The 26766-nt window shown below is 50.5% G+C and overlaps 2 protein-coding genes across 3 annotated transcripts in view; both read left to right on the top strand.

The window, feature by feature from the left end:
* The first annotated feature begins 836 nt into the window (after positions 1–836).
* LOC102455376 (uncharacterized) lies at positions 837–26261 on the top strand. Of its 2 annotated transcripts, XM_025182539.2 has the most exons (7): positions 837–975; positions 17621–17962; positions 20415–20822; positions 21378–21506; positions 21592–21616; positions 21725–21759; positions 26083–26261. In XM_025182539.2, the coding sequence occupies exons 1-7, from the start codon at positions 933–935 to the stop codon at positions 26259–26261; spliced, it is 1161 nt and encodes a 386-aa protein (XP_025038324.2). In that variant the 5' UTR covers positions 837–932. The 2 variants fall into 2 exon arrangements, with proteins under 2 accessions (XP_025038324.2, XP_025038325.1); XM_025182540.2 differs by lacking the exon at positions 17621–17962 and having other exon boundaries at positions 852–975.
* Positions 26143–26766, top strand: part of LOC102455129 (uncharacterized) — a 41313-nt gene continuing 40689 nt past the window's right edge. The window contains exon 1 of the mRNA XM_075897344.1: positions 26143–26269. The gene's annotated coding sequence lies outside the window, so the exon portion shown is untranslated. The remainder of the gene's footprint in view (positions 26270–26766) is intronic.

A 26766-nucleotide genomic window follows, 5' to 3' on the forward strand; every position in this document is an offset into this window, starting at 1 on the left:
CAGGTGCCCGCCTTTTCCGACCCCTGGCAGGCTCCTGGGAGCTGGCAGACTGGTTCTGGTTAGCAGTGGAGGGCTGGCTGGCACCGGCTGCCTGGTTCATGCTGGGGCCACTGGGTCTGGTGCAGTGACTGCTGGCTCTGGGCTGGCAGGCTTGGAGCTGGTACAGGCACCGTGGCCAGAGTATACCCCTTTAAGGGCTCTGGGGAGGGGAGGAGGGAGAGGACTTTTCTTGGTTGTGGCCAGAGTGGCCACCAGGGCACCTTGGGAAGGGCTGGAGGCCCCCTATTTCGCTATAAGCGTCTACACAGTGCTTATTTCAAAATAGCAATTTCAAAATTGATGCTATTCCTCGTGGAATGAAGTTTACCAATTTTGAAATAAGCCCTTCACTATTTTGATTTAATTTCAAAATAGCGGTTTGGCTGTGTAGATGCTGGTAAAGTTACTTCGAAATGACAGCTATTATTTCGAAATGACTTTGCTGTGTAGACATACCCTCTTTCTGTCTCTCTCTTTTAACCCCATCCCATCCACATGAGACCTCGCCTCTCCTGGGGGGCTGTCAGCCAGCCCGTAACCATGCACGAAAATTCATTAAATGGCTCCCCTTGCAAAAATTATTGCCTACTCCTGGGCTATTCTATGGAATTCCTTCTCCTCCTGCCTAAGAGCCTCTAGTTTTGGAACTTTATTTGCCAAGGTATAAATTACCTCAGTTATCAGTGAATGACAGTAGGCTTCTGTGTAGTGGAAGTGTCTCCCATTCTAATATAAACAGCAGAAGTGGCAGAATTGTAATTTTCATTATCTGTTTCCTGTTACTTTTTCTATCGCTCACTAAACTTCTGCTTTCCTCTCTCTCCACAAGACAGTTTTTAGAATTAGAGACACACCAAGAAGAGAAGATCTTTGCAACTCTTCCTGGCAGAAGAATGCATTTCTTGGTGATCTTGGCTTTTCTAGGACAAACTACTGGTATGTTTGTTTCCTACTAAGATAAGTTACTCATTCCTACTCCTATCACTTTCTTAGTTCATAGGAGTATTTTGGGTTGAAATTCATTTTCTGGGCTATTTAATTCAAACTAGTATGGAAATGTAGAAGTATATGAAATTACAAATCAGAGTTGGTTTAAGTTTAAGAATATATATGTTGTATAAAAAAAGGGCTCGACCAGAAAGTACGGGGAAGGCCTTGAAAAATAATAAGACCAGAAGGAACGGAATAGGGAGGATGTCTAATTAAAAAATGAGAGTAGGGAGTTTCTAAAAAGAAGGCCTCTGACCGACAGTTGACTGCTGATGGTTTAAAATAAGGCAAAGAGAATTAGTGTGAAAAGGAGCCAGCATGAAGCTATCCATTGGCCACAGATACCTGTAGTATCTTAAAGTAAAGCCTGTGTGAACCCAAGTGCAAGGAAAATGCTATCAGTCAGTAGGGAGGAAGAGAAGTGATAAGGAGCAAAGCGCTTGGGAGAAAGCAGGTTGTAAATCTCACTTGGATTAAAACTGAAAATTAAGGTGAATTGTCTCAAATTAGCCATTAAGTAATGTGGCAACTGGCAATGGCATCATTTGTTTTGAGAAGGATATAAAAGGAGTTATGAAGGTAAGCGTTCTTTGTCAAACCCTAACAGCTTGTGCACACCAGACTATATGGTTTTCTCTAGGTCAGGACTATTTGTAAGTATACTGATCCCATGGCTATGAATACTTTGTTACTGTATTGGGCATAGTGGCTGCTTATTTCAAGGCTAACAGGAATGCTTAGATCAATTGTACAAAATACCATTTGGCCTTTGGACTTTAGGAATTTATGGTTAAAATAGTGTCTGGTAGTCTCCCATATTATTTCTATATTATTCCTAATTGCAAGCTACATTTACTGACTTTAAAAAAGTTAGAAAAGGTTATTCTCTCAACCAGTACATGGACGGATGGGAAGGGGCATTATTGATGTCAGGAAATTGATTTTGTGTGAAATACAGAGGGAGAGATGTAGGGGAATGTTTCAAAGTGTATGTAGCTGGTGGCAAATCTAACTGGGAAAAGGAAGTTTATGCTGGTGGTTCCCAAATCTCTCTTCCCAAGCAATGGATCCAGGAACAGCGCTGGGGTGCAATGGTTCTATGGCTGCCCCAGAGTCTATGGGAACGCTTTTGCCACAAAAGCAAAGGTATCAGCATGAGCTCTTCCTTCAGCTTTACCAAGTGGCATATACTGCACATGGTGTAGTGTTGTACAATGCTGTGAATTTCATAGAATACCCAACTAAGCAAAACAATCACTTTTTAGGGAAATGATTGGCTTTATATTTGCGGCCAGATCTTGCCCCACTTATTCAAAAAGAGTTCCCTTGGAGTGGTGCTGATATGACACCCAATATGGAGCCCTGCCAACACCCCCCTTCAGTTCCTTCTTACTGCCAGTAACAGTATCTACAACTTCCCCTTGCTCGTTTCTTGCCTCACAAGTAGTTAAGCATTTTTTCTGTTTTGAGCTTTTTGTGGCCAAAACCCATTTCCTCAGATGAGCAGAGTGGAATGGAAAGGGGGGATCCTCACAATTTATAACAGAAAAAGAAGAGGAGGGGGGAGTAACTGTCAATTATAGTGCTGGTGCTATTGAGGCTAATTGATTGGGCTGGAAGTATCACATTTGCATATGAAGGTCAATTCTGCTCTCTCTGTAGTTGGTTTTTGAAATTTCTTTGTAGAAGAATGGCTACTTTTAAATCCATTAATGATTTGTGCCCAAGTAAGTTAAAATATGCTTTGACAGGTTTCTGATAAGTATGGGACACTTCCACCCCACTCAATTAGCCTCATTAGCACCAGCACTACAATTCCCCCTTCTTTTTCTAATTTAAGTTGTGAGAATCCCTCCTCTTCCTCTCCCCTCTGCTCTTCTGAAGAAGTGGGTTTTGCTCATGAAATCTCATGATAATATACATCTATTTGTGTTAGTCTCTAAGGCTACATCTAGACTGCAAGCCTCTTTCGAAAGCGGCTTTTTCAAAAGATACTTTCGGAAAAGCCTCTTTCGAAAAAGAGCGTCTAGATTACAACCAGTACTTTTGAAAAAGCAAACTGCTTTTTCGAAAGAGAGCACCCACGCAGTCTGGATGTTCTCTTTTGAAAAAGCACAGTTTACATTACATAGTGCCTTTTTTTTGAAAGAGCACTTTTTAAAAAAAGCGTTATTTCTCATAAAAGGAGGTTTTCCACGGTTGAAAAAACTGCTGCGTTCTTTCAATTTACTTTCAAAAGAATGCGACAGCAGTCTAAATGCAGGGGAAGTTTTTTTAAAAAAGGCCACTTTTTTTAAAAAAAACCCTGTAGTCTAGACACACCCTCCAGGTTTATCTACACTGCACTATTTTTCCAGAATAACGGCTGTTATTCTGGAAAAACAATACTAGCATGCACAGAGGAATTCCATTATTTTGAAAGAAAATTGAAATAATAGAGGGCTTTTCCCAATGTTGGTAAACCTCATTCTACGAGGAATAACGCCTCTTCCGAAAAAGCTATGTGGACGCTCCACTGCTGCTTTGTCAAAATAACTCCTCATCAGGGCCATTCTAAACTTATTCCTCCCCAATGCCTCCTGGGGCTCCACATTAGGGGAGCCAGCCTCAGACTAATTTTGAGGCTTCCCTGTAGCGTGGATGCTCTATTTTGAAATAAGATTTGGCGGAAGCTATCTTCCAGGAAAGCTTATTCCAAAAGAAGAAGCTTGTAGTGCAGACGTACCCATATGTGCTACAGGACTACTTGTTGTTTTTTAAAGTTTGGATAAGTTTGCTGGGGAAGAGGGGTTGACTCCTACAGTTGTGTCCCTGGTGCTTTCTGAACGACTATCCATGCCCTCCACAGAAGAGGCATTTAGGGTATGTCTAGACTACATGCCTCTGTCACCAGAGGCATGTAAAGTAGATTACTCAACATAATCAATGAAGTTGGGATTTAAATATCCCCAGCGTCATTAAAATAAAAATGGCTGCTGTGCTGAGCTTCCCTTGTCGACTGGTCCATGTCTTGACTCGCGTGCTATGCCGACGATCAGCTGAGCTGGCACAGTCCGGTGGCCATTTTTATTGAAAGGTGCAGGCCCTCCCCCATGAGTTGGATTCTGACTCCTACAGATTGGGGTACAGCAGCAGCAGGACATCATCATTCGGGCACTGAGGAAGGCCCAACTATTCCCAGTAGCCACTGCAACAGCAGGACCCCACACAATGGCCCTTTTGGACCCCCTGGGCCTTCCAGCAGGGTCAGGGCAGAAGCCAGGGGTTGCACTCCAGAAAAGTTAAATTATGACATGTACAGACCAGCCAAACCCCGAAAATAACCCACTTTGCAAGCAGTAACAGAAGTAACAACCATCCCCCATACGTGGGCGGGAGATGCGAGTGAAGGACAGTGTGTGTTTGTGAGAATGACAGAGACACGCAGTGTGTGAGAGTGACAGAGATTTGCATTGCCAACCTTCCTCCATCCCTTTCTTGCTGTGTGGAGACAAGGTACACAGGTGGAGGGAGGAGGGATACCCTGACATCAATCCCTCCCTCTTCTCCCTCCCCCACCCTGCACAGCGATCAGGTAGCTCCCCGGAGGGCAGCTCCAAGGCAGAGGGCAGGAGCAGCATGTCAGTGGGTGCAGGGGCAGATGAAGTGCAGCTCTTGATGCTTCCCGGCCAAATAAATCGGGATCATCTGTCAGAGGCTCCAAGATCCATTGGTAGATCCCGATCTAGCAGTTGTTGACCACTACCTTATGCATTGCCCGTACTGCTGAGTTCTAGAGACCCTGCTGGTGGGAATGGGAGGGAGCAGCCTCCTTCATTACTAGTGTCATCCTCCTCCTCACCTGCCGAGACCTAGTGAGGCTTGTCTGTAGCCAGTGCCCTTGAGGACCCCCCGAGTTCTGCAGCAGCTATTGCACAGAGTAGCTCACAGGTTGGGTGTTCAGAGAGAAGATGTGGTCGACAATGCTGCCCCCCAGTGGTCAACATACTGGCCCCATCAGGTCTATCTAGGATTGTATTGAAAACTCATAAAAATGTCACAAAAAACTAGTGGCAAGAGCCTGGTTTCATTGCACCGTATGGCCAAACGCACAGAGAGATGGTACTGTCGTACCTCGGTGTTTTCGTACCTCAGTACCTTCGGTCGTCTGAACTGTCAGTGTCAGTGTCGTCTGGTCTGGATCGTCCTGGTGTGCTCCTGACAGGGCCTCTACTCCGTCAGTGGTGATAAACTTTCGGCTGCGTGCATAACAATCGGTACTCCAAAAGCGGCGAGGAGTCCTGTGACACCTTATAGACCAACCAAAGTATTGGAGCATAAGATTTCGTGGGCAAAGACCCACTTCGTCAGATGCATGTAGTAGAAATTTCCAGAGGCAGATATAAATATGCAGGCCAGAATCAGGCTGGAGATGACCAGGTGGATCCAGTCAGGGAGGATGAGGCCCACTTCTAGTAGCTGATCATGAGGTGTGAATTCCAAGAGAGGAGAAACTGCTTTTGTAGTTAGCTAGCCATTCACAGTCTTTGTTTAATCCTGAGTTGATTGTGTCAAACTTGAAGATGAACTGTAGCTCAGCAGTTTCTCTTTGAAGTCTGGTCCTGAAGTTTTTTTGCTGCAGGATGGCTACCTTTAGATCTGCAATTGTGTGTCCAGGGAGATTGAAGTGTTCCCCTACAGGTTTTTGTATGTTGCCATTCCTAATATCTGATTTGTGTCCATTGATTCTTTTACGCTGGGACTGTCCAGTTTGGCCGATGTATACAGCAGTAGGGCATTCTTGGCACATGATGGCATATGTTACGTTAGTGGATGTGCAGGAGAATGAACCAGTGACAGTATGGCTGATCTGTTTAGGTCCTGTGATGGTGTTTCTGGTGTATATATGTGGGTAGAGTTGGCACCGAGGTTTGTTGCATGGATTGGTTCCTGAGTTAGAGTTATTATGGTGCGGTGTATAGTTGCTGGTGAGAATGTGCTTCAGGTTGGTGGGTTGTCTGTGGTCAAGGACTGGCCTGCCTCCCAAGGCCTGTGAAAGTGAGGGATCATTGTCCAGGATGGGTTGTAGATCACTAATGATGTGTTGGAGAGGTTTTAGCTGAGGATTGTAGGTGATGGCCAGTGGTGTTCTGTTGTTTCTTTCTTGGGCTTGTCCTGTAGCAGGAGTCTTCTGGGTACACGTCTGGCTCTGTCAATCTGTCTCCTCACTTCCTCATATGGGTATCGTAGTTTACAGAATGCTTGTTGAAGATCTTGTAGGTGTAGGTCTCTGTCTGAGGGGTTGGAGCATATGTGGTTGTACTTCAGTGCTTGGCTGTAAACAATGGATCATGTGGTGTGTCCAGGATGGAAGCTGGAGGCATACAGGTAAGCATGGCGGTTGGTAGGCTTTCAGTATAGGGTGGTGTTTATGTGACCGTCACTTATTTGCACCGTGATGTCCAGGAAATGGACCTCCCGTGTAGATTGGTCCATGCTGAAGTTGATGGTGGGGTGGAAGCTGTTGAAATCGTGGTGAAATTCTTCCAGAGTCTTCTTCCCATGGGTCCAGATGATGAAGATGTCATCGATGTAGCATAGGTAGAGAAGGGGCGTGAGTGGACGAGAGCTGATGAAGTGTTGTTCCAGGTCAGCTGTAAAAATGTTGGCGTATTGTAGGGCCATGTGGGTGCCCGTAGCAGTGCCACTGGTCTGGAGGTATATATTATCACCAAATCTGAAATAGTTGTGTGTGAGGATAAATTCGCAGAGTTCAGCCACCAGTTGTGCTGTGGCATCATCATGGATACTGTTCCTGACAGCTTGTATTCCATCTATGTGTGGGATGTTTGTGTAGAGAGCCTCTACATCCATGGTGGCTAGGATGGTGTTTTCTGGAAGATCATCAATGCATTGTAGTTTTCTCAGGAAATCCGTAGTGTCGCGGAGGTAACTGGGAGTGCTGGTGGCGGAGGGTCCGAATAGAGAGTCCACATATCCAGACAGTTCTTCAGTGAGAGTGCCAATGCCCGAGATAATGGGGCGTCTGGGATTTCCAGGTTTGTAGATCTTGGGTAATAGATAGAACAACCCTGGTCGGGGCTGTGTTTGTGCAGGGAGTGTCCCGAGCAGATGGTACAGTTTCTTAGGGTATTCCTTAGTGGGATCTGAGGAAAGAGGCCTGTAGAATTTGGTATTGGAGAGTTGTCTGGCAGCCTCCTTTAGGTAGTCAGGCCTGTTCAGGATTACAACAGCACCTCCTTTGTCAGCCTCTTTGATTATAATGTCAGAGTTGTTCCAGAGGCTGTGGATGGCATTGCGTTCTGCACGACTGAGGTTACAAGGCAAGCGATGCTGTTTTTCGGTTCTCCCTTTATCTAGAGAGTTAGACCCCATGTACTTGGGTCAACACAGGAGATCTCTGAGAGGCCCCAGAAACGACAGATGCAGGCAAGGTTTGAAATCAATCGAGCAGGTTTATTGTCAAATGCAAAGCTCTACCAGTTGGTAACAGAGATCAGTACAGGCAGTCCCCGGGTTATGTATAAGATAGGGACTGTAGGTTTGTTCTTAAGTTGAATTTGTATGTAAGTCGGAACTGGTACATATTGTAGGGGAAACTCTAGCCAAACATTGGCTGTGTCTACACTGGGCCACTTTTCTGGAAAATCAGCCGCTTTTCCGGAATAAGCTGCGAGCTGGCCCTTGAATTTCCGGAAAAGCAACGATGCTCTACTGTACAAAATCAGCCGCTATTCCGGAAAAACTATTCTGCTCCCGCTCGGGCATAAATTCTTATTCCGGAACACTGTTCCAGAAAAGGGCCAGTGTAGACAGCCCAGTAGTCTTTTCCGGAAAAAAGCCCTGATCGCGAAAATGGCGATCGGGGCTCTTTTCCGGAAAAGCGTGTCTACACTGGCCACAGACGCTTTTCCGGAAAAATGGCTTTTCCGGAAAAGCAGCCTGCCAATGTAGACGCTCCTTTTCCAGAAAAACTGAAAACGGAATAGTATTCCGTTTTAAGCATTTCCGGAAATTCATGCCAGTGTAGACACAGCCATTTTGTTTTAGTTTTGGATAGCATAGGGAAGGGTTAACTCCCCTCTAGTGTTTGTTTTGCTGTCTGTTCCCCTGTTCAGACTGAAACGGGACTGAGCAACCTAAGGCAGTCCTGGGCAGGCATCTGGCAGGCGTCTGGCCAGCCTGCTCTTCCCAAGTTACCGCAAAGCCAGCTACGGCCGCCCGGAGCTCTAGCTGAACCAGGCATGTCGAGGGTTAACCAGTTACCCAGAGGCATTCTCCTGAGTGGCAGAGCAGCCCTGGATGCCGGGGAACTGGGTAAACTTTCACTTGAACCTGAGGACTTTACACACAGGATCTGACAGCCTTTGTTTAACCAAGAGGTTTGCTGTGTGGTTCCAAGGAGCCTGCCCTGCCCCAGGAAACCAGTGGACGTGCAGCGGCCGACCTCATCCCCTCGGCTCTTGGGATGCCGCTTCTGAATTGATCATGTCAATTACCTGCCTCGTGACTGCAGCTGCGTGAGCCAATCTCCCTGTACCAGAAGCCGCTGCAAAGGCACGGGGGGCGGGGCGGACAGCACTCCGGCTCGCCTGGCTGCCATATTAAACCCTTCGGCTCTCCTCCCAGCTCTCCTCCACAGCCCTGCTCTAAAAGGCCCCCCTCGGCGCATGCAGCATCCGGACGCGCTTGGCCGGCCCCAGCTGGAGCGCTACTGATCTGGCCAAGAGGCGGGGCCAGGCTCGGGGTGCACTGTGTGGGGAGAGCAGCTGACAGGAGTCACACGCCAGCACTTGTGCTCAAGAGGGGAGCTGGCTGCACGCTAACAGGACGCCCTTTGTGAGGGGAGCAGCTGCGCGGAGGCTGGCAGCCCACACGCCCGGCACCATGTGGCCCTCGCTCAGAGCAGCAGCAGGATAAAGGGCTACGTTTGTAACTACGGATCCGACGTAAGTTGGATTGATGTAAGTCGGGGACAGCTGTACAATGTTACACCACTGGGCACTATGGCCTGCGTTGACAAGGTACCAACACTGAGCAGGCCTATTGCCATATAACAGATATTAGCAGCAGTTAGTCAAAGTTAAGCTACTGTGCATTCTGTAAGTTTAGGCAATGACAGCTGCCGTTCAGGCACCTAGTGAGCCCCCCCCCAAGGTCGGCTGGAGAGCACCCTTTGCGGTGTCCTTTTACAGACAGGTACAAACAACTTACATCATTTCTTTACGTACCAGGTTACCACCCTCTGTTGCCTAGCTACCACCCCTCACCTTACGGAAGCGGGGCTTACTTACTATCCTTCATGCTGTCCGTTCCGACCTGGTCCTGAACCTAGGTTGGTATGTGCATTCGTTTTTAGGGAGTCTTTGTACCAAGACATTTCTTATTAAGATGTTCCGTTACTCCCCTTTGGCTTACAGTCTGTACCCAGTGCCTCCCTGTGTCCTTCCATGCTCGACCTAATTTACACAATTACACAGTTATCAGTAGGGCCTCTTTCTTGGCTCCTGTGTTACTGAACCAAAGTCTTGCTCACTAGATTGAAGGCCTGTTGCTGTTTTCATGCTCCGGCCTCTGTTTAGGCCTGCTGACTCCATGTTACTGACCGTCAACTTGCTACAGGTACTTTGTCCCCTCCAAGGGGTATGAGGGCCTCTATTCCCACCTGCCCCTGGACTCTCTCGTAGTACAGACTGTACCTCTCTAAACCAGGATCTCTGGTCTGGCAATATCCGTGGTCTGCCAGGTCTGCAGATGTTCCAAGACCAGAGAGTCTCCATGGAGGGCATGAGCCTGAGAGCCCTGCAGGCCGGCAGTGCAGTGGCCAGTAGGGCCAGGAAACTGGCACATGGCAGCAGGACTGCGCAGTAGGCCCAGGAAGCCAGATAGGGCCAAGATGTCAGAAGGAGCAGTGTTAGGGGGAAGCTGTCTGTGAAGTTTGCAGCCAGGCCGGGGCTGGGGCAGCTAATGGCATAGGGGCCAGAAAAGGCCTTTTTGGCCCAGCAAAATTCCTCATCTAGAACCAGTCAGGTACCGAGGGTGCCAGACGAGGGAGGCCCAACCTGTAGATGCTGGTTAACAGAGGGCGAGAGAGAGGTTTCAAGGTTCTTCCCCTAAGAACACAGAGACTAAATGCCTAGACCTCTTTGGTTGGAAGCTGTCCTCTACCTGGGGCTTACGGTTACTCATTGTAAGCCAGCAGGCCATAGTCAGCAGGTATTCATACAACACCTTCTTCGCAATGGCAAAGTTTATGGAACTCCTTCCATCAGATTCCAAAGCTGAATTTTTGGCTCTGGGAGACTCTCCTCCATCACTGCAGGCAGTGTTAGATTCTACTGCTAGGGTGACGGCCACGGGAATTGCCATGCATAGAGGGTCTTGGTTGCAAGTCTCAGGCCTCTCCTACAAAGTCCAACAGATGATTCAAGACTTGCCATTCGAAGGGGCTCACTGTTCTCTCAACAGCCTAAAGGACTCAGGTCCCTGGACCTTAGTACCCCTTCTAAGGTCCAGGGACATATTTCCGATCACAGACTCAACAGCGTTTCCCACCACAGAGCCATGAAGACACTGGAACTGAAGTCATATGCAGTCACTGCACCTTAGGTCCTGGTAACTCCATGGCTGAACCCAGTGGCTGTCTCTTGCTCAGACCAAGTCAGGCAAGTCCTCTTTGGTAGTAGGAAGCCCTCCACAAAGGCTATGTACTTTGCCAAGGGAAAAAGATTTTCTATCTGGTTAGAACAGCAGTGTCTCCTGTTGCTGCCACCTGTGTCTTTCATCCTGGACGACCTTCTCAACCTTAAATTGCACAGACTGTTGGTGTCCTCTGTAAGGGTCCAGTTGGCAGCGATATTGAAGTTCCACCCTGAGGTGCAAGGTCGATCAGTGTTTTCCAACCTTTTAGTGAGCCAATTTCTAAAGGCCCTGGACAGACCCTACCCCACGAGCCACCAACTACTCCCTCCCTGAGACCTTAACTTAGTTCTGTCTAAGCTCATTGTGCTCCCATTTGAACCATTAGATACTTGCTTAGTGTTCTGCCTTTCTTATAAGCTGGTTTTGTGGTTGCAATTAGGGATGTCATTTTGTAGACAACTACGCAATTAACCAATAAGCCTTGGTTTATCAGTTAATCTTGTCATCTACATGCATTTCCCCTCTTCCCTGCTTCTGTATCAGAGCTAGCAAGGGGGGGGGAAGTGCTCTCCGCACCTATGCACTGCAGCCACTGATAGAGAGGCAGAAGCAGGAGGGTGGAGTGGTAGATTGGAGCCAATACATGCAGGGAACTGGCTTAAAAGCTGATTTTCCCCCAGCACCGGGTCCATGGTGCTGCCTGCCCTACCGCTGTGCTGCCGTTGTGGGGAGGGAGCAGCAGGAGAGGCTGCCACGAAGCAGCCGGTCCATGGTGGGCCCGAGTTCCCCCTCGATAGAGGCTGCTTTGCAGCCCATGGAGCAGTCTCTATCCTTGGTGAGTCTGGGCCCACCAGAGACAGAGGCTGCTTCAGAGGGCTGGGGCGGGGAGGATGAGCTCCCCACGGAGCAGCTTTTGTCCTTGTGGAGCTCAGACCCCCCACAGACAGGGGCTGCTGCCACCCTATACTGCTGCCTCTCTAATAGAGGCTCCCGTCTGAACTGAGGGCCCTCTGGTCGGCTCTTGTATGTAAACTTTTATAAGGACAAGGTGCCACTCCATCTGCATCTGGCCTTCCTTCCAAAGGTGAGTTCTGGTTTCCATATTAGTCAAGACATCTTTTTGCTGGTGTTTTACCCCAAACAGCACTGTAGTGCTAGAGAACAGAACTTCCATTCCCTTGATGTGTGTAGAGCACTGGCCTTTTACAATGATAGAGCAAGACCATTCAGAAAATCATCTCAGGGTACGTCTACACTACAGCGCTAATTCGAACTAACTTAGTTCGAATTAGTTAGTTCGAATTAACGCGTCTAGAACTAAAAACTAGTTCGAATTAGCATTTTGCTAATTCGAACTAGCGCGTCCACACTGATTGGACGCAGGGGGGCATTTAAGGGCGGCTGAAACCGGTTCTGGCAGGGCATCAGGTCAGTAGTTGCTTTGTGTGGCTGCTGTCTGAGGCTATCTGAGGCTCGTGCTTAAAGGGAACCCCCCGGACAGCCGGTTCTCAGCTTTTCCTGCTTCCTTGCCAACCTCGCCGAGGGACAGCAAAGCGTTGGTCTCTGTGCCCGTCTGTGTCGGTGTTTCCCTTCGGGGTCGCCGCCACAGGTGGCAACATGGAGCCAGAGCTCGCCCTGCACCTTCTGGTGCACTTTCTGGACTTGCTGCTGCAAGCCTGCCAGCAATGGCTCGAGGCTGCCTGGCACCACCTGGTGCACGTCAGCCCCCTGCCTCTCCGCCTGGCCTCCCTGGGGGCCGTGGAGGAGCCGCGGCGTCACCCCAGCACCGGCGTGCCCCGCCGCGTCTGGTGTCTGGACACCAGCACCGACTGGTGGGACCGCATCGTCCTGGAGCGCTGGGGGGACCGACAGTGGACCCAGAACTTCAGGATGAGGAGGGACAACTTCCTGGAGCTCTGCGAGTGTCTCGCCCCTGCCCTGCGCAGAAGGGACACTCGCAAGAGGCCCGCCATCCCCCTCCAGAAGCGGGTGGCCATCGCCCTCTGGAAGCTCTCCACGCCGGACAGCTACCGATCCGTCGGGAACTAGTTCGGCGTGGGGAGATCCACCGTCGGAGCGGTGCTCATGCAGGTATGGCACTCGTCGGCCACCGAGCCGGGGGGGAAAGGGGGCTGCGAGGAGGGGATGGGCCGCCCCAAGGACAAAGGGGGGGTGGGAGGAGGCGAAAGCGCCCTGCACCAGAGGGGTCGGTCTGTCCCGGCCGTACTACACGCCGCCAGGGGGGTTGCTTCTGGGAGTGGGGTGCGGGGCACTGCCAGGGCACGAATGCTCCCAGCCACCCGGGCGCCCCACTGATTGGCGCTTTGCTGTGTCTCTCTCCGCAGGTGGTCAAGGCCATCAACCGGGTGCTGCTCCGCAGGGTGGTCCGCCTCGCCGACCCAGACGCCGTCATCCGGGGCTTCGGTGCCCTCGGCTTCCCCAACTGCGGGGGGGCCATCGACGGGACGCACATCCCCATCCGTGCCCCGGAACACCAGGCCTCCCGGTACGTCAACTGCAAGGGGTACTTCTCCATCCTCCTGCAGGCCATGTGTGACCACCGGGGCCAGTTCACAGACATTAATGTGGGCTGGTCCGGCAAAGCACACGATGCCCGGGTGTACCGCAACTCCTCTGTGTGCCAGCGGCTGCAGGACGGGACCTTCTTCCCCGACTGCCACGTCAGAGTCGGGGATGTGGACATGCCCGTGTGCCTGGTGGGGGATGCCGCCTACCCACTGCAGCCATGGCTGATGAAGCTCTACACGGGGCACCTCAATCCCTCCCGCCAGGCCTTCAATGCCAGGCTGACCAGGGCCCGCATCATGGTGGAGAGGGCCTTCGGGTGACTGAAAGCCCGCTTTCGATGCCTCCTCACCCGTCTGGACCTGGCCGAGCACAACATCCCTCCCGTGGTGGCAGCATGTTGTGTGCTCCACAATTCGTGTGAGCGAAGGGGGGAGGCTTTCCTGCCAGCCTGGATGGCTGAGGCTGACCGCATGGCTGGACACTATGGTCAGCCCTGCTCCGCCGCCATCCGGGATGCGCAGCGGGGGGCCGTCCGGATCCGGGAAGCCCTGCGGGAGAGCTTCCAGGTGGAGGAGGAGGACTGACCTCTCCCTTGCATGCCCCACTGGGGCCTTATTCCACCCTACCCCCCTTCCTCTTTCCCCTCCCTACCTACTGTAAAATAAAGACACCTGTTTTTGAAACAAAAACGTCTGTTTATTTCACATAACTGGGGTGGGGGAAGGGAGGAATGAGGGTGGGAGAGGGGAGGGGGAAACCTGGGACGAGGGAGCTGGAAGGGGAGGGAAGGGAGGAAGGGAAAGGAAAGCTCAGGGGTGGGAGTCCGGCTGCCTCTCCCATCTCGCCACACTGCGGGTCCAGGGGCGTTGGTGGGGAATGGTTGTGGAGGGGGGGGCAGGAGGAATGGGGGGTGTGGAGGAAGCAGGAGCGGGAGCAGCAGGGGGAGCAGGAGGAGCAGGGGGAGCAGGAGGAGCAGAGGGAGCAGCAGGGGGAGCAGGAGCAGGAGGAATTGGGAAGCGGTCGAGCAGGCTCTGGAGGTGGCCTCGCAGGGCACGGCCCTGCTCCTCCAGGGCCTCCAAACTCCTCCGGCGCATCCTCTGGTCCTCCTGGACCCAGTGGTCCTGCGTGAGGAGCTGGTGATCCAGGAACCGGAGGTGCCGCCTCTGGTAGTCCTCCTGGTTCCTGGCTCTCCTGCTTGCCCGGGCACGGGCAGCTGCTGCAGGCAGTGTGGTGCGCCCTGCAGGCCCAGGTGCTGTGGCTGTGGTGCAACAAGACCAGCGGTCAATTACCCCAGGGGCCCAGGTGTGTGAAACCCAGCTTCCCTCTGCAAGGCCAGGGCCCCTGCAGGATCCCCAGCTGCTGCTCCGTGGTGGGCAAGGCCCAGGCGCACGGTCCCGGGGCTCCCTCTCGCCCCAGCCCCCCGTACACATAAGGGGAGCACGATGGTACTCACAGGTGGATGCCTCCCCGGCCTCGGACGACACAAGCGAGCGGCTCTGTGGGGTGCCTCGGGAGTCCCAGGTCTTGGGCAGAGCTGCCGGCAGGCTCCTGGCTCTTGGAGCCCTCCTCCTCCTCCTCCGTCTCCTGGAGCGGTCCCTCTGCCCCGGGGTCTATCACGTCCCTGGGGGCAGGGATGGCATGAGCCCCCAGGAGGTGGTCCAGGGCGTGGAAGTGGGGGCAGGCCTCCGGGTCGGCCCCTGGCAGGCAGGCCCGGGAGTAGGACTGCTGCAGGTCTTTGACCTTGCAGCGCACCTGCTCCCGGCTGCGCTGGTGGCCCCTGGCGGCCAGGCTGGCAGCCATGCGGCCGTACACAGCCGCGTTCCTGTGGCTAGTGCAGAGATCGTGGACATTGGAGGCTTCCCCCCAAACCTTGATGAGGTCCACGATCTCCGCATTTAACCAAGCGGGTGCCCGCCTCTTGCATCCCCGGGCAGGCTCCTGGGAGCCGCCAGGCTGGTCCTGGGGGGTGTCCTTGGGTGGCTGGCTCATGTTGTGGCAGGTGCAGGGTCTGCTGGCTGGGTGCTGGCAGCCTTGCAACTGGCACAAACTGTGTAGCCAGCCCGTGGCCCTTTAAGGGCTCCGGGGCCGGGAGGGGGGCAGACAAGTTTGCCTGGTGTTGGCCAGAGTGGCCACCAGGGAAAGCTGGGAAGGGCTAGCCTCCCACTAGTTCGAATTAAGGGTCTACACAGCCCTTAATTCGAACTAGCTAGTTCGAACTAGGCTTAATCCTCGTAAAATGAGGTTTACCTAGTTCGAACTAAGCGCTCCGTTAGTTCGAATTAAGTTCGAACTAACGGAGCGCTAGTGTAGCGCCTATGAAAGTTAGTTCGAACTAATGTCCGTTAGTTCGAACTAACTTTGTAGTGTAGACATACCGTTAGTGTAAATCTAGACTAGAAGCCTCTTTCAAAAGAGAGCGTTTAGACTACAGCCAGTACTTTCGAAGAAGTGAGCTGCTTTTTTGAAAGAGAGCACCCAGGCAGTCTGGATGCTCTCTTTCGAAAAAGTACAGTTTGTATTACAGAGCACCTTTTTCGAAAGAGCACTTTTGAAAAAAGGTGTTATTCCTCATAAAATGAGGTTTTCCGCAGTCAAAAAAACTGCTGCGTTCTTTCATTTTACTTTCGAAAGAATGCGGAAGCAGTCTAGACGCAGGGGAAGTTTTTTCACTTTTTTTTGAAAAAACTCTGTAGTCTAGACACACCCTTAGTAGTAGTGGTGGCAGACGGAATGAAGGGCCAGCCATTATTCTCCATTCACCACTTCATGGATAGTGTCCTGTATCCATGAATGCCATGGACTTGCAGTATAACTCTGCCTCTGCTCACAGCACACTCTACTAGGGCTCACACTTCCTCCATAGTATTTTTCACCCAGATCCCCAGCCAGGAGATCTCCAGGGCTCTGGCCTCGTCCTCACTACATACCTTTGCTGTGTACTATGTAATTATTCAGCAATCTAGAGACAATGCAACCTGTGGGAGGACAGTGCTCCAACCAGTGCAGAACACTGACCCCACCTCCTGGACTTGGGCTGTGAGTCACCTGATTGGAATACACATGAACAAGCACTCGAAGATTATCCGACCTTCGTTTATCTGACATTCCGTGTTATCCCACATGCCACCCGTCACATCATGGCAAAGGACTCCAGGGACGCTGGACAATGGCCTTTCTTTCCCTTTCCCTTTTCCCTGTTCCATGGCTGGACGGAGCTCTGCCTGGCAGGTCTGCAGCTCCCTCTTGTGGCTGAATAATTCACCATCATCAAGGAAGCTTTTCCCCCGTTTTTCCTGTTAACTGTTTCTGGGGAAAGCGGCGAGCACCTTGCCCTGCGTCACGTCATCGCCAGGTGACATGGAGTGGTGCCGGGCGAGGGCTGTGCTTCCACCGCAGGGCAGAGCCCTGGATCTTACTCCCATTTGGGGGTAAATATAAGGGCTGGTCAAGGCAGCAGATTGAGGAGGTTTAGAACTGGATCTTGCAAGGTATTACAAAGTTCAAATTTATAAAATTAATTACTGCATTAAAGAATTTTCCGTATTACCCGATATTTCCTTTATCCGACCATCCTCTGTTCCCATTTAGGTCAGATAATCGAGACTCTCCTGTACTCCCCTTTCGTAACTGTTGTTCTTTGAGATGTGGAGTTCATGTCCGTTTCAATACCCACTCTCCTTCTCCTCTGTCAGTGTAGCTGGCAAGAAGGAATTGATGAACAGGTGGGTTGACAGTGCCCTATATTGGGTGCCACTCCAGGGAGTGCCCAGCGCAACCCTACGGCTAACTGCTAGGAGGAAAATCTTCCAGCTACTGTGCACATGGGCGCGCTCATACCTGATTGGAATGGACATGAACAACACATCTTAAAGAATGACAGTTCTGAAAGACAAATAACGATTTTTTTGTGTATTGTGGCTGCTTGTAATTGGCCATTGACCAAGGGAATTAATAAATATGGCAATTACTAGTACAAAAATACAGATGTTTGTGTACCTTGTTTTCCTCTTTTGAACTCTCTCTGGTGTCATTCTCCTGGTCAAATATGACCACAAAAACATATTTTAAAAGAAAGCAAATATCCAGGCTTTTAAACTATGTAATTTGAGCAGTATTCACGATCATCTGTGCAATGTCCTGCTCATTTCACAAAGTCCAAGTGTATTATTCCAGATCTGAACTCTTAGCTCGAGATCTGACAAAGTGCTGTGGTTGTCATTGGAGGTGCTCAGAGCACAGAGTTTCTGCTGATGGCAATGAGAGGATGTTCGGCATGCACCTGGAGGAACACAGCAGCATCCCAGAAGCAGACAAGCTGGATTGGGTCCTTAAGGCTATCTAGAATACTGTAAAGAAAAGTCTTCAGGTGATTGATTTCTGAATCATTTTGTAACATTAATCATTTACATATATTTAACAGGAGAGACTTTCTTTTATCGTTATGAAAATGAAAATTTCACACTTACGTGCAACGAAACCTTGGCTAATGGGAGCAACGAAACAGTTTGGTATGAAATTCGAGAACATCTTCAAGTATTCAACGCAATTACCTGTAGTCCCATATCTCAAGGGACAAACGAACAGCCTTATAATAGAAAGCGTACAAACCGATTATCAGTTTCTACTTCCCAAAGTGGTGGGGTATTTGCATGTGAACAACTTACAAACACAGGAACATTGGGGACTCTCCCACTTTTTACCAATGTGGCTCATTGCAGACGTTATAACTTTTTTATTGTGGTGATAATAAACATGACTGCAGGTGAGTGCCTTTCGTGGTGGGTAGGGGGGTTATTTTCATCAGTAAGTTCCAGAGGCCAGAAAGGGAGTTAGTGAGATTAAGAGGAGATTATTCAGATAATTCAGGACTGAGGACCAGATTCTGCCCCTTTTACCTTACAATGAATAATACCATACACCACCAGCATTCCCCTGGCTTAAATAAAGAACATTTATGGAGGATGTATTATGTCAGTGAGGGTGAGTGAATTTAGCTTTGAATGAATGAGGTATCTGAACTAGACTGAGGAAAGTAGTGAGCCAAAGTACAATTTTTGAAAAAAGAAAATAAATTAAAACAAATATCTTGTCATTGACTAGAGATAGTTTTTGCCATACTAAGTCTACTTGCCCTGATATCTAGATACATTCCAACGCGGAGGCCTACTCAGGAAGTTTTCTGCCTTGCTCCTCGAGTTAGGAGTCCCTCGACTTAGATTTGAAGCCATGTACTGGCTGGGTAAATGGGCCAAAGGGTCTCTAACAGGATCTGATCTGGGTAGAATACCTCCTCCCCTTGGCTCAGGAGCTACAGCTGCAGATTGTCCGTTCAGTAGCACTCTTGCAAATCCTGGCATAAGAAGTATGGCTTGCGGCAAGCTGCCGAATGCAGCACTATTGAAATTCAGGGTACTTGTCTCTCAGGGCTGCCTAAATTCATCCTGTGGGCTCCTTAAATCCACCTTAACCCCTCTCTGCCTGCGTTGTGAATTTTTGTTCTGTGTTTCTAGAGGCCCAGCACAGAATCTTCCCTATAGCGTTCTAAGCTTTCAATTAATTGTACTCACAAAATTGATTTAGCACCTATTATGCACATGCAAATAACTATTTGTGCAGATAAGGCACCACTACTGCCACCTTGACTGCCACAGCCCCGGCCCTGGTACTGGGGTTGCTGCGGCCAATGCTGCACTACTTGGGCTCTGGTGCTGGTCCCAGCCCGAGCTCCAGCGGGCTCCAAGCCACCAGACCTCTTGCCACTGGGGCTCCCAGCCAGGACTCTCTGTTCCAGGAACACCCATGGCCCTGCTGGACCATGGATGCTGCTGGACGAAGGAGTCCCAGTTTTGGGAGGTCCAACCTGTAGTTGAAAATTTGACATTTAAAATACTTCAGAATCTCACTCTACCGGCCATTGTTTAAAATGTATTCATGCACAATCCAAAATGACTGATCTTTAACTGTCCTGTTAAACGTACACTGCAATGCCACTGCTTTATCCAGAAAATATTAATCTTTAATTGCTGTTTCACAATTTCACATTTTCACAATTTCAGCCATTTCTAATAACTATTATCATGTCCTCTTTAGTCTCCTTTTCTTCAAACTAAATAAATCCAGTTTTTTAAATCCTCTTTCATAGTGCCTCCTTCATATTGCCATGTTTCTAATACTTTTAGTTGCTGTTTTCTGGACTTTTTCTAATTTATCCTCATCTTTCCTGAAATGCAGCCTCCAGAACTGGATGTGATACTCCAGTTGAGGCCTGATCTGTGCAGAGTAGAGTGGAAGGGTTACTTTGTCTGTTCCTAAGTCCCAGAGATTTTTTCAGTTGAACTGGACATACATCTGCAGGAGGAGTAGCGTAGTTAGTACCTCTAAGAGCATGCCCCACTGGTGCTTGCAGCAGGAGTCAGAGGTGTTGTCCCTGTGTTCACCCCAGTCCCCTCTGCTCCCCTGGATCTGCTTCCTGCTGCCAATGAGTGTGGGGGTGGCTTTACCCCTTCCTGCAAGCCTCTTCCCCCAAGCAATACAGCTGGGAGCTGGGGGAGCAGAATGGGCTGGGGACGAGTTTTTCTGTTTCTTGCTGCTGTGGAGTGTGGGAGCAGGTGTGAGCCCCCAGGTTGCTCTGGGCCCTGCAGGCCTCTGCACCAAAGTCCACAGCCAGGGTCGGTTGCCCCAACTTGTCCAATGATTGGGATGGTTCTGCATGCTGGTTGCTGGCCTATTGCCACTGCCCCCATGACATCTGGGGGATTCATGACCCCTCTGTGTCCTCCCACTTTTCACCCTGGTCCGGTCCATGAATTATTATTTTGCTAACCACCAAGAGACTGAACATGCAATGCTAAGCTGAGCACCTTCAGCTATCCCTGGCTTCAACGGAAAGTGAGGGTGACGACTACTTTGTAGAAGGTACTCAGACTTCACAGGATTGGGCCCCAAATGGCTAGTTGGAGCTGACTTCTAGCCAATAGTACAGGTATTTGCTCCTGTTAATGTAAAAATGCCATGTAAACTATTTATTAAAATAAAATTCTCCCAGCCCTACTTCAAATAGGAATGAAACAAAGTTTTTGTATTGAATTCTGTATCTGAGATAGTGTTTTCATTGCAAAATTTTCCTACTTCTAAGATTCCTTTTAAAGACTACACATGTTACAACATGCAACCATGTATGTTTTTCATATCGCTTGTGTTTTTCTGTATTGCAGAGAGCCAGATGTTTGAGAACATTTCTGCAAAATCATATGATAATCGTTTAGTGCAAGAAGGTGGTAACATCACTCTTTCTTGTGAATTTCAAACAAAGAGCAATGGAATCAATGTTGCATATTGGATCAAATATACAGAAACAAGCAAATGCCTGTCTTCTCTTCAGAAAGGAACAGAACTTTCCTATAATCACCACTGCTGTATTGATGAGATGATCAAAGGACGACTATTGAATCATACAAGCTTAGACTCAGACAACAAACATATAGTCCATAATATAACCATCTTGAATGTTACTTACTCTGATAGTGGAACTTATTTATGTGTTGTAAATGCCTGGTCAAAAGGGAAATATGTTTGGAAGATTGCAAATAATCTTTCTATAGAAGTGAGGAATGAAATTCCATGTAAGTCTGCAGTTTTGAAGCTGGGATTGGTAACAGCTGCAGCAGGTTGATGCTTATTGCAAAGCTTGTAGGAGACCCTGAGGCAGACTGGCTTTCTGAGAACTCAGGGAAAAACACATTAGAATTGAATATTTATACCTGCAGAAAATGGAGGCTCGTTTGAAGCCCTCGGTAGTTATTTGCTTTACAGTTGTGCTGCATTAACTCATTCAACTACTAGAGTATTCTACAGTAATCTCCCAAAATACTGCAGTATTGCTACTCTAAAATATATTGTATCGTCTCATTACAGTAGAATACTGCAGTATTTTCTCATAAAATAACTTGATTTCTGTAAGCTAATTTATCTGCTGTTTTTATTACCAATCCTTGAATACTTTAATCAGGAATCATCCACATTAAGGGGTTGCTGAATGTGTATTATCCACATAGTTGTTAAACATTGTTTGATCACTTGAAAAGCGCTGTCTGTATAATGGAGATATGATGGTAAAGTGTTTTGTTCACCATCTGGATAAAATTTTCAAGATTAACTAACCCCGGTTCTCTTTTTAGTCTCTCCTTCAGTGCCATTCCATTCCAAGGTGCCATTGTATGCTACAATCGGATCGATCGCAGGGATTATCACCATCAGTGGGATAGTATGGTTGATCTATAAAAAGAAAAAGAATAACAACTCAAAAGGTAGGAAAAGTAAAATTAGTAGGTGATAACTGTGGGAATATTTTAGCCATTGAACTTTATAGTGTGTTTTATTTATCTGTTACAGGAAAGTCATCTGCACAACTTCCCAGGTATGGTCTTGAATTGATATAACCAATGAAATATTAGTATAATTTTTAGTGGTTTTTCCAACTGATACATATTACTAAATGGATTCTTTCCTTATCTTTTTATTTTAGCGCTCAGGCTGCTGTTGAAATTCCAGGAGATGAATGTGAGCAGGAAGTTTTTGATAAACTTGGTTGATGTAATTGTCTGTCTTAGCACATTTTGAGAATTGTGCACTATGGATTTTTTAGACTGTCTATCCACGGTACTATGTTTTTAAACTTCAAGTAATGACATACTTTTGTTTTGACAAGTACCTTTTTGTTAATTAAATTGGTTTTGTTTAAGTAGGCAGTTGTTCGTTAGGGAGGGCAGTTAAGGCACTAGAATAAGATAAGGGTGATCTGAGTTAAAATCTTGGCTCTCTCACGGTACGACTACACTGCAGCGCTAATTCGAACTAACTTCGAATTAGTTAATTCGAACTAAGCTAATTCGAACTAACGCGTCTAGAACTAAAAACTAATTCGAATTAGCGTTTTGCTAATTTGAACTAGCGCGTCCACACTGATTGGACGCAGGGGGGCATTTAAGGGCAGCTGAAACCGGTTCTGGCAGGGCATCAGGTCAGTAGTTGCTTTGTGTGGCTGCTGTCTGAGGCTATCTCTGAGGCTCGTGCTTAAAGGGACCCCCCCCAGACAGCCGGTTCTCAGCTTTTCCTGCTTGCTTGCCAACCCCGCTGAGGGACAGCAAAGCGTTGGTCTCTGTGCCCGTCTGTGTCGGTGGTTCCCTTCGGAGGGGGGGGGGGGGGCCGCCGCAGGTGGCAACATGAAGCCAGAGCTCGCCCTGCACCTTCTGGTGCACTTTCTGGACTTGCTGCTGCAAGCCTGCCAGCAATGGCTCGAGGCTGCCTGGCACCACCTGGTGCACGTCAGCCCCCTGCCTCTCCGCCTGGCCGCCCTGGGGGCCGTGGAGGAGCCGCGGTGGCGCCCTGGCACCGGCGTGCCCCGCCGCGTCTGGCGTCTGGACACCAGCACCGACTGGTGGGACCGCATCGTCCTGGAGCGCTGGGAGGACCGACAGTGGACCCAGAACTTCAGGATGAGGAGGGACACCTTCCTGGAGCTCTGCGAGTGGCTCGCCCCTGCCCTGCGCAGAAGGGACACTCGCATGAGGCCCGCCATCCCCCTCCAGAAGACATCGCCCTCTGGAAGCTCTCCACGCCGGACAGCTACCGATGCATCGGGAACCAGTTCGGCGTGGGGAGATCCACCGTCGGAGCGGTGCTCATGCAGGTATGGCACTCGTCGGCCACCGAGCCGGGGGGGAAAGGGGGCTGCGAGGAGGGGATGGGCCGCCCCAGGGACAAAGGGGGGGTGGGAGGAGGCGAAAGCGCCCCACACCAGAGGGGTCGGTCTGTCCCGGCCGTACTACACGCCGCCAGGGGGGTTGCTACTGGGAGTGGGGCGTGGGGCACTGCCAGGGCACGAATGCTCCCAGCCACCCGGGTGCCCCACTGATTGGAGCTTTGCTGTGTCTCTCTCCGCAGGTGGTCAAGGCCATCAACTGGGTGCTGCTCCGCAGGGTGGTCCGGCTCGCCGACCCGGACGCCGTCATCCGGGGATTCAGCGCCCTCGGCTTCCCCAACTGCGGGGGGGCCATCGACGGGACGCACATCCCCATCCGTGCCCCGGAACACCAGGCGTCCCGGTATGTCAACCACAAGGGGTAGTTCTTCGTGATCCTGCAGGCCGTGTGTGACCACCGGGGCCAGTTCACGGACATTAATGTGGGCTGGTCCGGCAAAGCACACGACGCCCGGGTGTACCGCAACTCCTCTGTGTGCCAGCGGCTGCAGGACGGGACCTTCTTCCCCGACCGCCACATCAGGGTCGGGGACGTGGACATGCCCGTGTGCCTGGTGGGGGATGCCGCCTACCCACTGCAGCCCTGGCTCATGAAGCCCTACACGGGGCACCTCAATCCCTCCCGCCAGGCCTTCAATGCCAGGCTGACCAGGGCCTGCATCGTGGTGGAGGGGGCCTTCGGGCGACTGAAAGCCCGCTTTCGATGCCTCCTCACCCATCTGGACCTTGCCGAGCACAACATCCCTCCCGTGGTGGCGGCATTTTGTGTGCTCCACAATTTATGTGAGCGAAAGGGGGAGGCTTTCCTGCCAGCCTGGATGGCTGAGGCTGACCGCATGGTTGGACACTACGTTCAGCCCCGCACCGCCGCCATCCGGGAAGCTCAGCGGGGGGCCGTCTGAATCTGGGAAGCCCTGCGGGAAAGCTTCCTGGTGGAGGAGGAGGAGGACTGACCTCTCCCTGCATGCCCCACTGGGGCCTTCTTCCACCCTACCCCCCTTCCCTTTTCCCCTCCCTATCTACTGTAAAATAAAGACACCTGTTTTTGAAATAAAAACGTCTGTTTATTTAACATAACTGGGTGGGGGAAGGGAGGAATGAGGATTGGAGAGGGGAGGGGGAAACCTGGGATGAGGGAGCTGGAAGGGGAGGGAAGGGAGGAAGGGAAAGGAAAGCTCAGGGGTGGGAGTCCGGCTGCCTCTCCCGTCTCGCCACACTGCGGGTCCGGGGGCGTTGGTGGGAAATGGTTGTGGAGGGGGGGGCAGGAGGGACAGGGGGTGTGGAGGAAGCAGGAGCGGGAGCAGGAGGGGGAGCGGGAGCAGGAAGAGCAGGGGGAGCAGGAGGAGCAGGGGGAGCAGCAGGAGGAGGAAATGGGAAGCAGGGCACGGCCCTGCTCCTCCAGGGCCTCCAGACTCCTCCGGCGCAGCCTCAGGTCCTCCTGGACCCAGTGGTCCTGGAGACGGAGCTGTTGATCCAGGAACCGGAGGTGCTGCCTCTGGTAGTCCTCCTGGTTCCTGGCTCTCCTGCTTGCCCGGGCGCGGGCAGCTGCTGCAGGCAGGGTGGTGCGGTCAATTACCCCAGGGGCCCAGGTGTGTGAAACCCAGCTCCCCTCTGCAAGGCCAGGGCCCCTGCAGGATCCCCAGCTGGATCCCCAGCTGCTGCTCCTTGGTGGGCAAGGCCCAGGCGCACGGTCCCGGGGCTCCCTCTTGCCTCAGCCCCCCGTACACATAAGGGGAACACGAGGGTACTCACAGGTGGACGCCTCCCCGGCCTCAGACGACACAGGCGAGTGGCTCTGTGGCGTGCCTCGGGGGTCCCGGGTCCCGGGCAGGCTGGCGGCAGGCTCCTGGCTCTCAGAGCCCTCTTCCTCCTCCTCCGTCTCCAGGAGCGGTCCCTCTGCCCCGGGGTCAATCACGTCCTGGGGGGCAGGGATGGCATGAGCCCCCAGGAGGTGGTCCAGGGCGTGGAAGTGGGGGCAGGCCTCCGGGTCGGCCCCTGGCTGGCAGGCCCGGGAGTAGGACTGCCGCAAGTCCTTAATTTTGCAGCGGACCTGCTCCCGGCTGCGCTGGTGGCCCCTGGCGGCGAGGCTGGCAGCCATGCGGCCGTAGACGGCCGCGTTCCTGTGGCTAGTGCGGAGATCGTCAACATTGGAGGCTTCCCCCCAAGCCTCGATGAGGTCCACGATCTCCGCACTTGACCAGGCGGGCGCCCGCCTTTTGCGCCCCCGGGCAGGCTCCTGGGAGCCGCCAGGCTGGTCCTGGGGAGCAGTGGAGGGCTGGGAGCCCTCGGATGGCTGGCTCATGTTGTGGCAGGTGCAGGGTCTGCTGGCACGGGTGCTTGCAGCCTTGCAACTGGTACAAACTGTGTAGCCAGCCTGTGGTCCTTTAAGGGCTCCGGGGCCGGGAGGGGGGCAATAGAGTTTCCCTGGTGTTGGCCAGAGTGGCCACCAGGGAAATCTGGGAAGCCTTAGCCTCCCACTGGTTTGAATTAAGGGTCTACACAGCCATTAATTCGAACTAGCTAGTTCGAACTAGGCTTAATCCTCGTAAAATGAGGTTTACCTAGTTCAAACTAAGCGCTCCGTTAGTTCGAATTAAGTTCGAACTAACGGAGCGCTAATGTAGCGCCTAGGAAAGTTAGTTCGAACTAACGTCCGTTAGTTCGAACTAACTTTGTAGTGTAGACATACCCTCACATACATCCTCTCCCTATGATCTTGAGCAAGTTCCAGAATCTCTGTATGCATCAGTTTCTCCTCAGTAAAACGAAGATTACAATGCTTCCTGCTCCCTTCGCGGTGCTAAAATGGAGTCAGGTATTCAGTGTTCTGAAATCACAGTGATGGGGCCATGTAAGAACCTAGCAGCTAAGTGATTCTGAATCTTTTTCCTTGCTACTGGAGGTGGGGTACTGTAAAGCGTAATCAGCACAGGTCTTAATTCTGGGCTGAATAGAATAGAGTAGAACTCCATTATTTGACGTCAGGAGAAAAAAATATTTAATATTCTTTTCAAAGGGAGATAAATTGCATTATGTTTAGTTGATTGATTTATTTTTGTTGATGTTTTATTTTAAATCTTGGAGTTTCATAAACCCTTTGACGCAGAGCAATTGTTTTACAGGTTTCCCATATGCTATGAGCAGTAGAAAAGACTTGAAAAGAAATGAAGTGTTGTATTCTGTTGCAGCAAGCCCATATGAGAACCCAAATGCAGACTATTGTATAGTGGATGACACTGAAGCATCTGGCAAGAGGCCTGGAGATAAAATACATACCGTCTATGCACTAGTGCAAGAATAGCTGTTCCTGTAAGTGACCTATAAGAGGATGTGTTATTTTTTATGAATTATATTACTAATAGAACAACCCAGGTTAGTCACACTTGTATAATTAATAGGGGGGCAATGTGAGAATGCACTAATTGACAGGACATTTTCTTTCAATTGTATGAATCTATTCAGGGACCTGTTTCTCACTTCAGCAATATAGACCTTTAGTTTTCCACTATATATGCCCCTTTTTGCACTGCGTAGCTGTAGAGTCGGATTTTCAAATCTGAAGTAAAAGAAATAGGCTAATCTGGAAATTGTTCAACCAGAGCAAACCTTAAATTGATCACACACATTGGACAGCAGTGACATTTCAGCTAATGCAAAACATGGGTGAGAGGGAAGGCACAAGGAATAGTGCATTAGTTTGCCATCACTGCAATATCTGTGCTCTCCTGAGTGCAGGAACTGCTTTCTGGGACACAAGCGGCCCAAAAATTGAAATAGAAGATGCGGGGAGATGGTATGACCGTGCC

The sequence above is a fragment of the Pelodiscus sinensis genome, chromosome 14 (assembly GCF_049634645.1).
Source record: "Pelodiscus sinensis isolate JC-2024 chromosome 14, ASM4963464v1, whole genome shotgun sequence".
NCBI classification, from domain to species: Eukaryota; Metazoa; Chordata; order Testudines; family Trionychidae; genus Pelodiscus; species Pelodiscus sinensis.